Genomic DNA, 17,620 nt, shown 5'->3' with positions numbered 1-17,620 from the left:
GCCAAGTGTTTAATTAGATTGTTGGTATTTTGCTTTGAATTGTAGGAATTCTTTACAGATTTTGGATATTAAACCATTATCAGATAAATGGTTTACAAATATTTACTCCCATTCTGTAGTTGCCTTTTCATTGTGTTGATTGTTTCCTTTGCTGCGCAGAGGTTTTTTAGTTTAATGTAGTCTCACTTGTTTAGTTTTACTTCAGTTGCATTTGTTTTTGGTGTTAAATCCAGAAAATCATTCTAGATCAATGTCAAGGTGTTTTACCCCTATGTTTTCTTCTAGCAGCTTTATGGTTTCAGGTCTTATGTTCAAGTCTTTATTCCATTTTAAGTTAATTTTTGTGTATGTGTAAGATAGGGGTCCACTTTCATTATTTTGCATGCAGCTAATCAGTTTTCCTAGCACCATTTGTTGAAGAGACTATGCTTCCTTACTGTACAGTTTTGGCTCCTTTGTTGTAAATTAATTGGCCATTATGTGTGTATTTTCTTCTTGGCTTACTATTATGTTTCATTGGTCTTTGCCTGTTTTTATGCTAGTACCATACTGTTTTGATTACTGTAGCTTTTTATTTTTTTTTTTTTTTAAGATTTTTTATTTGAGAGAGGGAGCAAGCACAAACGGGGGAGAGATAGAGGGAGAAGCAGACTCTCTTGCTGAGCAGGAAACTTAGTGCAAGTCTCGATCCTAGGACCCTGAGATCATGACCTGACCCGAAGGCAGATGCTTAACCTGCTGAGCCACCTAGGCACCCCCGATTATTGTAGCTTTCTAATGTTGTTTGAAATTAAGGATTGTGATGCTTCTTGCTTTGTTATTTTTCAACATTACCTTGGCTATTCAGGGTCTTTTATGGTTCCGTACAAGTTTTAGGATTACTTGTTCTATTTCTGTAAAAAATATCATTGGAATTTTGATAAGGGTTGTCTTGAAACTGCTCTGGGTAGTGTGGACATTTTAACAAGATAAATTCTTTCAATTCATGAGCACAGATTATCTTCCCAGTTATTTGTGTCTTCAGTGTCTTTCATCAGTGTCTTATAGTTTTGTGTTTACAGATCTTTTACCACTTTGGTTAGATTTATTCCTATGTATTTTATCCTTTTTGATGCAATTGTAAATGGGATTGTTTCCTTAATTTCTCTGATAGCTCATTATAAGTGTATAGAAATGCAGCTGATTTTGTGTATTGATTATGTAACCTGCAACTTTACTGAATTTATTTATTATATCTAACAGTCTTTTGGTGGAATGTTTAGGCAGTATCATGATATCTGCAAATAAAGGTAATTTTAATTGTTCCTTTCTGTTTTGGAAGCTTTTTTTTTTTTTTATTGCCTGATTACTCTAACTAGGACTTCTAGTATCATGTTGAATGAAAGTGGCCAGAGTAGGCATCCTTGTATTATTCTTGATCTTAGAGGAAAAGCTTTGAGCATTTTACTCTGTAGTGTGATGTTAGCTATAGGCTGAACATATATGTTTTTTATTCTGTCATGGGATATTCCCTCTATCTCTTTTGTTGCAAGTTTTAATCATGAATGGATGTTGAATTTTGTCAAATGCCTTTTCTCCATTTTTTTGAGATGATCATATGATTCTTATCCTTCAGTGTTGAACTGTCTTTACAATCCTAGAATAAATCCCACTTGATCATGGTGTATAATCCTTTTAATGTATTGTTAAATATGATTTGCTAGTATTTTCAAGATTTTTGAATCTATGTTTTCTTGTAGTGTCCTTTTCTGGTTTTTGTATCAAGATAATGCTGGCTTCATAAAATGAGTTTGGAAGTGTTCCTTTCTCCTCTATTTTCTGGAAGAGTTTTAGAGAAGGATTGATGGTAATTCTTTTTAAAATGTTTGGTAGTTTGATAGAATTCACCAGGAAGCCATTAGTTCCGGACTTTTGCTTATGGGGAAGTTTTTGATTACTAATTCAATGTCTTTAGTAGTAATTGGTATATTCATATTTTCAATTTCTTAATGAATCAGTCTTGGTAGTTTGATTTACTGATTTCTTCTAGGTCATTCAGTTTGTTGGTTTATCGTTGTTCTTAGTAGTTTCTTACCTGTTTTTCTGTTATCAGTTATAAGATCTCTTTCAAAAAATTTCTGATTTTGAGTCCTCTTTTTACCCTTTTGAGTATAGCTAATAGTTTGTAATGTTTTTTTAATCTTTTCAGACAACCAGCTCTTAGTTTCATTAATCTTTTCTATTATCTTTTAAGTTTCTGTCTCATTTATTTCCACTCTGATCTTTGTTATTTACTTTCTTCTAACTATAGGTTCAGTTCATTAGTTTCTTGAGGTATAAAGTTAGGTTGTTTGAGATCTTTCTTGTTTCTTTTTTTTTTTTTTTTAAGATTTTATTTATCTATTTGTCAGAGATTACAAGTAGGCAGAGAGGCAGGCAGAGAGAGAGAGGAGGAAGCAGGTTCCCCACTGAGGAGAGAGCCCGATGCGGGGCTCAATCCCAGGACCCTGGGACCATGACCTGAGCCGAAGTCAGAGGCTTTAACCCACTGAGCCACCCGGGGGCCCCTTTTCTTGTTTCTTAATATAGGTGCTTATCACTACAAACTTCCCATTGAGAACTGTTTTTTGCTGCGTTCCAGAGTTTTGATAGTTTGTATTTCCATTTGTTTTAAAGATTTTGTTTGTTTATTTGACATACAGAGATCACAAGTAGGCAGAGAGGCAGGCAGAGAGAGAGGAAGGGAAGCAGGCTCCCTGCTGAGCAGAGAGTCCGATGTGGGGCTCGATCCCAGCACCCTGGGACCATGACTCGAGCCGAAGGCAGAGGCCTTAACCCACTGAACCACCCAGGTGCCCCTGTATTTCCATTTTTTATTTGTGTCAAGGTACTTAAAAATATTTTTTGATTATTTTTTTCAGCCATTGGTTGTTTAAAAACATGTTGTATAATTTCCATATGCTTATCAATTTCACAGTTTCCCTCTTGTAATTTTTATTTTCATATCATTATGATTTGAATACATGGCTTATGTGATTTCAGTCTTCTTAAATTTATTGACTTGTTTTTTGGCCTAAAATACAATATATCATGGAAAATATTCAATATGTGCTTGAGAAGAATGTATATACTATTGCTGTTGAATGAAATGCTCTGTATATATCTGTTTAGTACATCTGGTTTAAAGTGTTATTGAAGGCCAGTGTTTCCTTATTGATTTTCTGTCTGGAGGATTTATCCACTGATGAAAGTGGGGGATATTCAAGTTCCCAACTGTTATCATATTGCTGTTTCTCTCTTTAGGTCTGCTCATCTTTGCTTTATGTATTTAGATACTCTTAGGTTGGACTCATATATTTTCAAATGTTGCATCTTCTTCTGGGATTCATCTCTATTTCATTAGATAATGACTTTGTCTCTTAATACAGTCTTGTTTTAACATCTGTTTTGTCTATTTGTACCCACTCTAGTTTTCTTCTGGTATCCATTTTCATGAAATACCTTTTTCCATCCTTTCACTTTTAGTCTGTATGTGTCCTTATGTGTGAAATGAGTCTTTAGAACAGAGCATATAAATGGATTTTTAAAAAAAAAAATCCCTTTGGCCACTCTGTATTTTTTTTTTAAGATTTTATTCATTTATTTGACAGAGAGAGATCACAAGTAGGCATAGAGGCAGGCAGAGAGAGAGAGAGAGGAGGAAGCAGGCTCCCTGCCGAGCAGAGAGCCCGATGCGGGACTCGATCCCAGGACCCTGAGATCATGACCCCAGCCAAAGACAGCGGCCCAACCCACTGAGCCACCCAGGCACCCCCACTCTGTATTTTTTGATGGGAGAAATTGATTTAGTCCATCTTTGTTTTAAAAAGTTATTAATAGACTTGGGTTAATTTATATTTTGCTCATCATGTCTTGGCTGTTGTGTAATTCCTTTGTTGTTTCTTCTCTTGCTCTGTTCCCTTGTGATTTGATGATTTTCTGTAGTGTTAGAGTCATTTCTTTTTACATCTTGTTTATTTTTTGTAGGTTTTGCTTTGAGGTTACCATGAGGCTTATATAAAACAACTTCTATTGATAACAGTACATTTCAACTTGATATAAAACTTAAAGTCAAATGCATTCTAAAGCTCTGTAGTTTTACTACCCCTCAACATGTTATGTTTTTGATGTCACAACTTCTTTTGGTCTTAGTATTTATTAACAAATTATTGTAGTTGTTTTTATTACTTTTGTCTTTAACATTCAAACTAGCTTTGTAAGTGATTAACCTACCCCCTTTACAACATTATTTTGAATTTTAGTATATATTTACCTTTACCAGTAAGTTTATACTTTCATATGTTTTCCTGTTACTAATTGAGACCTTTTATTTCAGCTTTAATAAATGCCTTTAACATTTCTTGTAAAGCCAAGTCTAGTGATGAATTCTTTAGCTTTTTACTTATCTGGGAAACTCTTTATCTCTCCTATTTGGAAGGACAGCTTTGCTGGGTAGAATACTCTTCGTTAGTAGTTTTTCCTTTCAACATTTTGAATATGTCATGCCACTTTCTTCTGGCCTGGAAGTTTCTGTTGAAAAATCTGATGATAGTTTTGTGGGGTTTACCTGTATATAATGAGTTGTTTTTCTTTTGTTACTTTAAAAAATATCTTCTTATGATTTAATTATAAAAACATAATTATGTGTCTTGATGTGGTTTCTTTGTGTTGAGCTTATTTGGAACTCTGTTTCCTTCCCCAGGTTAGGGAAGTTTTTGGTCATAATTTCAAGTAAGTTTTCTGTCTGTGCTCCTTTTCCTTTGGGGGCTCCGATAATATGAATACTGATTTATTTGATACTGTTTCGTAAGTCCCTTATACTCTTGTCACTTTTTAAAAATTCCTTTTGTTGTTGCTCCTCTGATTTGAAATTCCACTGCCCTTTCTTTGAGTTCCTGATCCTTCCTTTGGCTTCATCAAGATTTCTGTTAATCCTTTTATTATATTTCTTAGTTCAATTACTATATTCTTCAGCTCTTTGATTTCTGTTTGTTACTTTCTTGTATTTTCTGTTTCTTTATTGAAATTCTCACTTGGTTCTTGCATTATTCTCCTGACCTCAGTGAGAGCATTTTTATGACTGTTATTCTGAACTCTTATTGGAAAATCACTTATCACTTATCTTCATTTCACAGAGGTCTTTTTCTAAGACTTTATCTTGTTCTCTTGTTTGTAACATATTGTTCTGTGTCTTCATTTGCTTGGACTCTGTTAGTTTCTGTGTGTTGGATAAAACAGATGCCTCAGGGGCACCTGGGTGGCTCAGTGGTTTAAAGCCTCTGCCTTCAGCTCAAGTCATGATCTCAGGGTCCTGGGATCGAGCCCCACATCGGGCTCTCTGCTCCACGGGGAGCCTGCTTCCTCCTCTCTCTGCATGCCTCTCCACCTACTTGTAATCTCTGTCAAATAAATAAATACAATCTTTAAAAAAAAAAAAAAAAAAAAAAAAAAACAAAACTCCTCTCTTAGTCCTGAAGTTGGGGCCTTAAGTGGGAAATAAAACCTGTGTTTCAACCCTGCCCTATCTCTTGGTGTCTCGCAAACCTTTGTGATTTTCCAAGTAGGCTACTTTATTTTTAGTAGTTCCTGGTAGTTGAGGGTATGCCAAAACCTGCCTGTGTCCTAATGGGAAGGATCTCAATCAGGACTCAGATTATGTTTGATTGGAAGCTGCACCCTTAGGTGGAAACTTTTAAAGTATGCAGATGTACCTCTTTCATGGCAGACTCTGAGATGGGCATCTGTCTGTTCCTTCTGCACTAAGCCCTGGTATGATAGCCAGTTAAGAAGTGTTTCTTTGTTTGCTGTCATCCTGTTGAATCTGTGAACCCAAGCCCTGCTAGCCATCAGAACCAGGCTATCAAAGACAGTGTCCTCAGGGCAGCAGTCACAAAAGCTGGGATGCTGGGTGTTTCTATAAGCTCCTTTCTTGGAGTCACCAGCAGTCTGGGGTAAGGCAGAGAGAGTATGAGGATGGTACATGCTGGCCTCCACAAGATCTAGAGAGGATTTCAGGTGGCCACTAGATGTGTGTTTAATTAGAAGCTTGCCCCTCTGGCCAAAGTATGAAGATAAGCTAATATAGGCCTTTTTCAGAGAAAAATGGATATTTCAGTCAGCTGCCTCATCACTGCTCCCTGGATATGTAGCTGGCTAAGAACTCTTTTTCTGTTTGTTAAAGTCCTGTGGGACTTGCATACATAAAGCCCCACTGGCTATCAGAGCTGATGATCAAGGGACATCCCATGGGTGGTAGGGGTTCTAGATGTGTGCACTGGGAGTATTTTCAGGCAGTACCCATGACCTGGAACAAAGCAGAAGGAGAGTGTGAGGATGGTGCTTGTTGGGCTCTACAGTCTTTGGAGAGTATTTTAGTAAGCCTTTAGATGTGTGTTAAATTAGAAGCCTATCACATAAAATATGTAGTAGCAGAGCAAAAAAGGTATAAATGCAGTGGAAAACTGATTCAGAAAACAGGAAAAGTGGAAATACGGAGTTACTGATCCATACCAATTAAGAAACCCAGCTTGGCAGGCATTGTGAAAAGGCTTGTTCTCCTGGGGTATGGGAGAAGTTCTTTGAATAATTTAATTTCTTCTCTTTGGGATGATCTTTTCTATCATTTATCCTCTATAAACAGATCTGAGATAGGTATTGGTTTATGTACTTATGAACTAGCTGTCTCAACTTTTGTGTTGTGGTGCGAGTTTGGGGCTTGAGTGTTTTAAGAGTTGAATATAGAATACTTTTTAAATGAGTGAATAGTGAGGTTAGAGAAGAGGCTCTGCTCCATAAAGTTATTCAGAACCCCAAGTTGATGGGGGCTTTGCTGTCTTTAACTGGTCGTTTCCACATTTATATTGTATGTTGATATCAGATAGCAGAAGAGAAACAGAAGTAGAGGATTGTGGAGAAAACTTTTAGAGCCAGGAGTAGTAGTGGTGTACACCACTTTTGCCCATGACCAGAATTTAAATCACATGTCCAAACCAACTCCAAGGGAGGCTAGAAAATGTGGTCTAGCTGTATGCATAAGAGGAAAGGGAAATAGTTTGGTGAACAGCTGGACAGTTTCTCCTTTATCCTGCTTGTCTTTATTAAAACACTCTGTCTTACCAAGAGAGAATATATGTTTTTTCTAAGTCCATGATACATTTGCAAATACAATAAATAAGTCATAAATTTTGAGATTTTTCTAAGGAGAGATTTATAGTCACATTCTCTAATAATTCATTAAGTTGGAAATCAACAACAGAAGATGCTTCACCTCCCTTACCTTCTTGGAAATTAAACACTCTGGGTTTTAAAAAGAGGAAAAAAAAAAGGAAATAAATAGAACTTACATAGAAATTGATAAAAATGAAAACCAGTGCTTTGTTCTACAGAAAATTTATGCCTTGTGGGCTTTTATTATTTAAGAAACTTGAAGATACATAAACTGATATCCAACTTAAGTTATCCAATTTAACAGAATAAATCTCCAGATTGCTTTTATATTTCTATCTCTTTGAATTTCATTTATTGTGATTACCTCAGGCCTTTTTTTCCCATCAGTTTTCTTAGCAAGTGTCTATTCTGTTGCTTGCTGTTTCAAAACACATTTAAAATTTTATTTTATTGTTCATCAGGCAAATTTTCTTTGTAGTTTTAAGATCATCTTTGTTGAACTAAAGTAATATAAAGGAAAAGTATTATAAAATGAATTGGTGAGATTAAAAGGGAGATATGAGTAGGTATTAACTATTTATACTTGGAAGTTAAAATTTTGTTTTTCTTCTAGATTCTGATGGAAGGAAGAGGAACCTGTTCTTTAGAAGACAGATCAACATCTGCTAAGAAAATCTGTCAGTGTAACTAAAATGAATTTTTTATTCTTAAAAAAAAAAAAACCACCAACAACTAACATTTAAATGAGAATCAGTTAAATTTTGATTTTTTTCCAGATTTTTGCCAACAAATATTTCATAGATATTTAAGAATATACTGGCAGTGCAACTGATTCTTTTAAAATTGCTCTTACCTTTTATAAGATACATTATACATAAATATATGTAATGTATAAATACAGTTTAGTGAATAATAAAACTGATACCCTTGGATATACTTTGTAGCTTAAGAAATAATGTATACTTAGTACTTTTGAAGCTCTTCTCAATTGCATTTCCTATCCTGCCACCTAGAGGTAACTGTTATCCTGAATTTATTTTTGTGATCTCCCAGTCTTTTCCATTGCTTGGTTTTGAACTTTCTACAAATTGAGGCAAACTCCACATATTTTTCTGCAATTTGCTTTTTCTTTGTTGTTGTTTACTCAGTAATGTATTTTGAGATTTGTTTACTTTGATAGTTGTGATTCTAGTTCATATCATTTGTTTACTACTTTAAGCCTTCTATTTTGTGAAATGTAGTACCACATCTTTTTTTGTTTGTTTGTTTTTCTTTTTCTTTTTTTGATTATTTTTATTAATATATAATGTATTGTTTGCCTCAGGGGTATAGGTCTGTGAATCATCAGGCTTACACATTTCATAGCACTCACCATAGCACATACCCTCCCCAGTGTCTATAACCCAACCACCCTCTTCCTACAAACCCTCAGTTTGTTTTGTGAAATTAAGAGTCTCTTATGGTTTGTCCCCATCTTGAGCCTATCTTGTTTCATTTTTTCTTTCCCTATTCTCCAAAACTTCTACCCTGCCTCTCAAATTCTTCATATTGGAGAGATCATATGATAATTGTCTTTCTGTGGTTTATTTCACTCAGCATAATATCCTCTAGTTCCATCCACATCATTGCAAATGGCAAGATTTCATTTCTTTTGAGGCTGCACAATATTCCATTGTATATATATATATATACCACATCTATGCTGTAAACATTTAGGTGCATGTGCCCCTTCAGATCACAAAATTTGTATTTTTAGGGTAAATACCCAGTAGTGTGATTGTTGGGTCATAGGGCAGCACAATTTTCAGCTTTTTGAAGAACCTGCATGCTGTTTTCCAGAGTGGCTGCACCAGCTTGCATTCCCACCAACAGTGTAGGAGTGTTCCTCTTTCTCCACATCCTCGTCAACATCTATCATTTCCTGGCTTGTTAATTTTAGCCATTCTGACTGGTGTGAGTTGGTATCTCATTGTGGTTTTGATTTGTATATCCCTGATGCCAGGTGATGTTGAGCACTTTTTTGTGTGTCTGTTGGCCACCTGGGTGTCTTCTTTGAAAAAGGTCTGTTCATGTCTTCTGCCCATTTCTTGATTATTTGTTCTTTGGGTGTTGAGTTTGATAAGCTCTCTATAGATTTTGGATACTATTCCTTTATCTGATATGTCATTTGCAAATATCTTCTTCTTCCATTCTGTCAGTTGTCTTTTGGTTTTGTTGACTGTTCCCTTTGCTTTGCAAAAGCTTTTGATCTTGATGAAGTCCCAATAGTTCATTTTTGCCCTTGCTTCCCTTGCCTTTGGTGATGTTTCTAAGAAGAAGTTGCTGTGGCTGAGGTGGAGGAGGTTGCTGCCTGTGTTCTCCTCAAGGATTTTGATGGATTCCTATCTCATGTTAAGGTCTTTCATCCATTTTGAGTCTATTTTTGTGTGTGGTATAAGGTAATGGTCCAGTTTCATTCTTCTGCATGTGGGCCCAATTTTCCCAACACCATTTGTTGAAGAGACTATCTTCTTTCTATTGGACATTCCTTCTTGCTTTGTTAAAGATTACTTGACCGTGAGGGTCTATTTCTGGGCTCTCTATTCTGTTCCATTGATCTATGTGTCTGTTTTTGTGCCAGTACCTTACTGTCTTGATGATGACAGCTTTGTAATAGAGCTTAAAGTCTGGAATTGTGATACCACCAACTTTGGTTTTCTTTTTCAACATTCCTCTGGCTATTCAGGGTCTTTTCTGATTCCATATAAATTTGTTCCATTTCTTTGAAAAAAATGGATGGGATTTTGATAGGGATTGCATTAAATGTGTAGATTGCTTTAGGTAGCATAGACATTTTCACAGTATTTGTTCTTCCAATCTATGAGCATGGAGCGTTTTTCCATTTCTTTGTGTCTTCCTCAATTTTTTTCATGAGTACGTTATAGTTTTCTGAGTACAGATTCTTTGCCTCTTTGGTTAGGTTTATTCCTAGGTGTCTTATGGTTTTGGGAGCAATTGTAAATGGGACCGACTCTTTAATTTCTCTTTCTTCAGTTTTGCTGTTGGTGCATAGAAATGAAACTGATTTCTGTGCATTGATTTTATATCCTGACACTTTACTCAATTCTGTATGAGGTCTAGCAGTTTTGAAGTGGAGTCTTTTGGGTTTTCCACATAAAGTGTCATATCATCTGCAAAGAGTGAGTTTGACTTCTTCTTTGCCTATTCACATGCCTTTTTCTATCTTTTTGATCTCTGATTGCTGAGGCTAGGACTTCTAGTACTTTGTTGAATAGCAGTGGTGATAGTGGACATCCCTGCCGTGTCCCTGACCCTAGCGGAAAAGCTCTCAGTTTTTCTCCATTGAGAATGATACTTGCTATGGGTTTTTTGTAGATGGCTTTGATGATATTGAGATTTGTACCCTCTATCCCTACACTTTGAAGAATTTTGATCAAGAACTTTGTCAAATGCTTTTTCAGCATCTATTGGGGGTATCATGTGGTTCATGTTCTTTCTTTCACTAATGTATTGTATCTCATTGAGTGATTTGCAGATGTTGAACCAACTTGCAGCCCAGAAATAAATCCCACTTGGTCATAGTGAACAATCCTTTTAATGTACTGTTGGATCCTATTGATTAGTATTTTGGTGAGAATGTTTGCATCCATGTTCAACAAGGATATTGGTTTGTAATTCTTTTTGGTAGGGTCTTTGTCTGGTTTTGGGATCAAGGTAATGCTGGCCTCATTAAATGAGTTTAGAAGTTTTCCTTCCATTTCTGTTTTTTGGAACAGTTTCAGGAGAATATGTATCCTTTAAATGCTTGGTAGAATCCCCTGGGAAGCCATCTGGCCCTGGGTTCTTGTTTGTTGGGATATTTTTGATGACTGCTTCAATCTCCTTACTGGTTATGGGTCTGTTTAGGTTTTCTATTTCTTCCTGGTTCAGTTTGGTAGTTTATATGTCTCTAGGAATGCATCTGTTTCTTCCAGATTGTCAAATTTGCTAGTGTATAGTTGCTCATAATATGTTCTTATAATTGTTTATATTTCTTTGGTGTTGGTTGTGATCTCTCCTTTTTCATTTATGATTTTATTAATTTGGGTCCTTTCTTTTTTCTTTTTGGTAAGTCTGGCCAGGGGTTTATAGATCTTACTAATTCTTTCAAAGAACCAGCTTCTAGTTTTGTTGATCTGCTCTACTGTTCTTTTGGTTTCCATTTCATTGATTTCTGCTCTGATCTTTATGACTTCTCTTCTCCTGCTCAGTTTAGGCTTTTTTTGCTGTTCTTTCTCTAGCTTCTTTAGTTGTAGGGTTAGGTTGTGTAGGTTGTTTCTTGTTTCTTGAGAAAGGCTGTATCACTATATACTTTCTTCTCAGGACTGCCTTTGCTGTGTCCCAAAGATTTTGAACAGTTGTGTTTTCATTTTCATTTATTTCCATAATTTTTCTTCAGTTCTTCTTTAATTTACTCATTGACCCATTCTTTCTTTAGTAGGATGCTCTTTACCTTCTATGTATTTGAGTTCTTTCCAGCTTTCCTTTTGTGATTGAGTTCTACCTTCAGAGCATTATGGTCTGAAAATATGCAGGGAATGATCCCAATCTTTTGGTATCAGTTGAGACCTGATTTGTGACCAAGGATGTGCTCTATATCCTTTATTTCCTTGTTGATCTTTTGCTTGGGTGGTTTGTCCGTTTCAGTGAGGGAGGTGTTAAAGTCCCCTGTCATTACTGTATTATTGTTGATGTGTTTCTTTTATTTTGTTATTAATTGGTTTATATAATTGGCTGCTCCCATGTTAGGGGCATCGATATTTAAAATTGTTAGATCTTCCTGTTGAACAGACCTTTCAAGTGTGATATAGTGTCCTTCCTCCTCTCTTATCATAGTCTTTGCCTTAAAATCTAATTTATCTGATATAAGGATTGCCACCCCAGCTTTCTTTTGATGTCCAGTAGCTTGATAAATTGTTTTCCACCACCTCACTTTAAATCTGGAGGTGTCTTTTGTGTCTTGGAGACAGAATATCGATGGGTCTTGTTTTTTTATCCTTTCTGATACCCTCTTTCTTTAGATTGGGGCATTTAGCCCATTTACATTCAGGGTAACTATTGAAAGATATGAATTTAGTGCCATTGTATTGCCTGTAACGTGACTGGGATGGTAAATTGTCTCTCTTCCTTTTTGGTCTACTACTTTTAGGCTCTCTCTTTGCTTAGAGGACCCCTTTCAATATTTTCTGTAGGGCTGGTTTTGTGTTTGCAAATTCTTTTAATTTTTGTTTGTCCTGAAGCTTTTTATCTCTCTCATTTTCAGTGCCAGCCTAGCTGGATATAGTATTCTTGGCTGCATATTTTTCTTGTTTAGTGCTCTGAATATATCATGCCAGTTCTTTTTGGCCTGCTGGGTATCTGTGATAAGTCTTCTGCTAATCTAATATTTCTACCATTGTATGTTACAGACTTCTTGTCCCATGCTGCTTTCAGGATTTTCTCTTTGTCACTAACACTTGTTTGTTTTACTATTAGATGATGGGGTGTGGACCTATTTTTTATTGATTCTGAGGGGAGTTCTCTGTGCCTCCTGGATTTTGATGCTTGTTCCCTTTGCCATATTAGGGAAATTATCAACTATAATTTGCTCCAATATACCTTCTGCTCCTCTCTCTCTCTCTTCCTCTTCTGGGATCCCAATTATTCTAATACTTTTTCATCTTATGGTATCACTTACCTCTCGAATTCTCCCCTTGTGGTCCAGTAGTTGTTTGTGTCTTTTTCCTCAACTTCTTTATTCTCTTTCATTTGGTGTTCTATATCACTAATTCTCTCTGCTGCCTCATTTATCTTAGCAGTAAGAGCCTCCATTTTTGATTGCACCTCATTAATGGCTTTTTTGTTTCAAATTGTTTAGATTTTAGTTCTTTTCTTTATCCAGAAAGGGATTTTATTTCTCCAGAAAGGGATTCTCTAATATCTTCCATGCCTTTTTTGAGCCCAGCCAGCACCTTGATAATTGCCATTCTGAACTCTACTTCTGACCTATTGCTAATGTCCGTATTGGGTAGGTCCCTAGCTGTCGGTACTGCCTCTTGTTCTTTTTTTTTTTTTGTGGTGAGTTATTCTGCCTTTTCATTTTATTCAGGTACAGATATATGTAGGAGTGAATAAAATATTGAAAGGGTGGCAAAGACCCCAGAAAAATATACACTAACCAAATCAGAAGAGACCCCAAAACCGGGGGAGAAGAAAGGGGGAAAAATATATATATATACGTGTGTGTGTGTGTATGTATATTTGGTTAGTGTATATTTTTTATACACATACATATACGCACATACATATATATTAGACATATATAATAGAACAGAGCCACCCACTTGATTTTGGGTGTATTCTGGTCTCTTAGAAGAAGCTACCTCCCAAAATTTTAAAGGAAAATTTATATGTAAACAAAAATAAGGATAAACAATGAAGGGATGGAATATGAATGTAAAGATGAACATTTTAAAAGGATTCTAAAAAAGGAATTGATAAGTTGGTTGGAAAAAGGAGAAAAAAAGAGAGAATGTGATCAGACTGGAGACTAGATTTAGGGTATATTTTGATCTCTTAGAAGAAATTGTGTCCCCAAATTTAAAGGAAAAAACCGATGTGTATACAAAATACAAGGTTAAATACAATGAAGGGATAAAATATGACTATAACAATGAAAATTTTAAAAGTTTTTTTTAAAAAGGTATTAAGATGAAATAGTTAAACATTAAGAGAGGAAAGAGGAAAAATTTTAAAATAGCATTAAAAAATTTTAAAAATTTTAACTTTGTAAGACTAGAGGATCATGGGTAAGATGCCATGAATTCTATGCATTGTTTTCCCCTAGCTCTGGAGTTCTGGAGTTCTGTAGTTCTCATTGATCAGTGATCTTGGTCTTGGCTGGATGTTCTTGCTGATCTTCTGGGGGAGGGGCCTGTTGCAGAGATTCTCAAATGTCTTTGCCTGAGGCGGAATTGTACCACCCTTGCCAGGCTAAGTAATATGCTTGGGTTTGTGCTCAGGTTCCCTGAACACTTTTCGTTGAGCTTTGGAGAATGGCAGTGAAAGCGGCGGCCTCCCAATCTCCTGCTGAGAGGAGCTGAGAGGTCAGGGCTTTACTCCTCAGTGTGGCTTCAGAGAAAAGCATTCAGTCACTCTTGTCTCCCTGGTCTCTGGCTGCACTCCGTGCTCACCTGGCCTGTGACTGAGCATTTCTATCTCTGGTGCATGTCCCTGTTTGGAGTCTCCAAATGCAGCAGGTTCCTGCAGCACTCCTGTGCTGCTCCTCCCTGAGGAGGAAGGTGAGTCTCCCTGGATCTGCCACTTGTGGGATCCCTGCTTAAAGCGCATTCGCCCGACTGTGCCTTGGATCATGGCTTAAGGTAACCCTGAGCTGAGAGCTCAGTCCTCGGCTCCGTCTCTGTAGCTGGGTTCCTTGCTCTGATACCTGCTGTGCCATACTCAAACACCCGCAATCTTTCTGTGACCCTGTGGGTCCTGAGACAACGCAGACTTCTAACTAAAAGTTCTGATTTTGTGCTCCTTTGCTCCACCACTTGCCAGGAGCTGGCCCCTCCCCACACGGTCTGTCTTCCCATTGGTTCGGATTCACTTCTCTGCATGTCCTACCTTGCAGAAAGTGGTCAATTTTCTGTTGCTAGAATTGCTGCTCCTCTTCTCTTCTATCTCCTGTTGACTTTGTAGGTGTTTGGAATGATTTGATAACTATCTAGCTGAACTCCTGGGACCTAATGCTGTTTCAGTCTGTTATTCCTCTGCCAGTTTGCTCGAGATAGCCTGTAGTACCACATCTTATTTATACATCCTCTGGCAGTGATTATTTAGGTTGTTTGGCTATTTTGATATGATAAATAGTGCTTCTTTGGCAATTCTTGGTATTTCTCTTGGCACACACACATAAAAATTTGCTCTATGATGCAGCTCTAGGAGCAGAATTGACTAGTTCATATGATTTGAATATTTTTACTTCTTCCAGGTAATGCAAAATTACTTTCCAAAGTTGTGCCATTTTAAATTTTCACTATAAAGAGGTAGAAGTTTTAGTTGTTATATATTCTAACTCCAGGTCAGCTTTTATCAATGTTGGCAAACTGAAATCTCACTATGATTTTAATTTATATTTCCCTAATTATTAATTTGGTAGATTGACCATCCATGTTTCATCTGTGAAATGCCTTTCACATCTGTTGCCCATATTTCTTTTAAGAAGTTTGGCTTTTATTATGGGATGTATCTTTTATATATCTCTATGTGTCTGTTCTATATATTTTTATAGATCCTAGGTGTTAATTGGTTGTAGGCCTATGTGTAGCAAATACTCAATATTTGAGTGTTCTTTTTATTCTATGCTGTCTTATGGACAAATATTTCTGACCATTTTTACATAAAATGATCCTTCTGGATATCTAATCCAGTAGGAAACCTAGAAATTTTTATGGATCTTTTTCTTTTAGAATTAGTTTAATTTTTTGAATATGTAACACATTAGTTTGATTTCTGTCCCTATCTTTGCTGCTCTATTTTCTTCTGCATCTTATGAATAGCTGTTTTTTTGTTGATTTAGTTTATCATTCCAGCTTTTCTTTTTCCTCCCCAAAATAAAGCCTAAAAATATATAAGGTCACATAGTGTATGAATCTTAGTTCTTACCTTTCTCACTCCAAATGTAATATTGGATATTTTACTTAATATAGGATATTTTATAAATTAATTAAACAGATTAATAGAACATCCTGTAGTGTTTGCCATGTTAATGTTAGACATTCTGTCATCTTTTATTTATGACTGTGTAGTAATCCATTATGTGGATGGATTATAGTTCATTCAGTCAGTGCCCTGTTGATGGACACTTGGGTTGTTTCCAGTATTCTGTTCTTACAAATAATGTTGCTTAATTGTGGAAGTGCATTTTTATGGTAATTTCTAGGAGTAGGATTACTGAGTATGAGGGGAGATACATTGTCTTCTTTTTTTCTTAGTTTCTTTTTTTAAAGGCTCCGTGCCCAGTGGAAAGCCCAACACGGGCCCTGAACACAAAATCAAGACCTGAGCTGAGATCAAGAGTCAGATGCTCAATCGACTGAGCCACCCAGGCACTCAATATACATTGTTTTTTTTTTTTTTTTTTTTTTAATAGGTATTGCCAAATTCCCTGTCCTACCATTTGGCAATCCTATCAGAAATCCTCCTTTTATTCTGCAGACTCACCAACAGGAGTTGTGGTCTAAGTTAGAAATTTTTTTTGTGAATCTTGCAATGGTAGATGGATGTTTGAGTTTTTACTGCTCTTTCTATGAGTTAAATTGAGCTTCTTTAAAAAAATGTTCAGTGGCTGTATTTGCATTTCTTTTTCTGTGAACTCTCTCCATGTCTTTAAGGATTTTTTGTTATAAGATTCCTTTATGTATTTGAGGCAGGGGGTGGGCAAAGAAAGAGGGAGGAAGAAACCCAAGCAGATTCTGCACTGTACAGAGGCCAGTGTGGGGCTCAATCCCACGACCCTGAAATCACAACCCAAGCCAAAATCAAGTCAGACACCCAACCAACTGTGCCACCCAGGGACCCTATGTTCTGAGCATTGGGCATTTTTCTTACAGTTAAGAAGAGCTCTTTATATATTAAAGAGATTTAGGCTTTTGTGATCTATCACAAATATTTTCTCCTAGTTTATTATTATTTTTTGCATTGTTTTTACTTTGCTTATGGTGTTTTCTGCTTTTGCAAAAATATTTTGCATAACATTTTGTTATGTAGTTAATTTTATCAATCTCTTCCTTTATACTTTTGGATTTAATTAGACTCTACAATCCCAGATTATAAATGAATTCACTTATATATTTTTTTAGTATTAGCATAATTTTATATCTTTACACTTAGGTCTTTAATCCATTTGGAGTTTATCTTGTTAATGTGTGAGATATATATCTATTCAGGTTTTTATTTTTAATTTTTTTTTAAATTGGGAACCAATAAACCTCAGTGCTAATCTTAAGAGTATCTATTCAGGTTTTTAAAATGTATCTTTTCCCTAAGTACTTCTGATACCACCTTTTTTATATAGTGACTTTCTATATATACTGAGATCTGTTTGGGGACTTTCTGTACTTTTCATTTCTCTTATCTTCATGTGCTAATATCATACTATTTTTATTGTGAGAATTTTATAGTATGTTTAATTTCTAGAAGAGTCACACTTCCCTTTACATTTTTTTAAAAAAAGTTTTTCTGGCTATTTTTAAATTATTTTTTCATATATATTTTAAAATCAACTTGTTTAACTCCAGAGAAATGTTTTAGTTTTTATTAGGAATGTATTTATTAATGTAGTATGTGCTGTCTAATGATATAAATTAGGCTATCTAAGAACAAGGGATGGTTCTTCAATTAATTCAGCCTA

The 17,620-nt window shown here is 35.8% G+C and overlaps 1 protein-coding gene across 2 annotated transcripts in view; it reads left to right on the top strand.

Annotated features, from left to right (window-relative positions):
* Nucleotides 1–17,620, top strand: part of C8H12orf40 (chromosome 8 C12orf40 homolog) — a 97,543-nt gene that overhangs the window by 73,181 nt on the left and 6,742 nt on the right. For both annotated transcript variants that reach the window (XM_059185647.1, XM_059185648.1), the window contains exon 10: nt 7,799–7,862. In XM_059185647.1, the coding sequence (XP_059041630.1) occupies nt 7,799–7,862 (64 nt within the window). The remainder of the gene's footprint in view (nt 1–7,798; nt 7,863–17,620) is intronic.

The sequence above is a fragment of the Mustela lutreola genome, chromosome 8 (assembly GCF_030435805.1).
Source record: "Mustela lutreola isolate mMusLut2 chromosome 8, mMusLut2.pri, whole genome shotgun sequence".
Classification (NCBI taxonomy): Eukaryota; Metazoa; Chordata; class Mammalia; order Carnivora; family Mustelidae; genus Mustela; species Mustela lutreola.
Note: the sequence above shows the minus strand (reverse complement) of the source record. Positions and strands in the feature narration are given on the sequence as shown.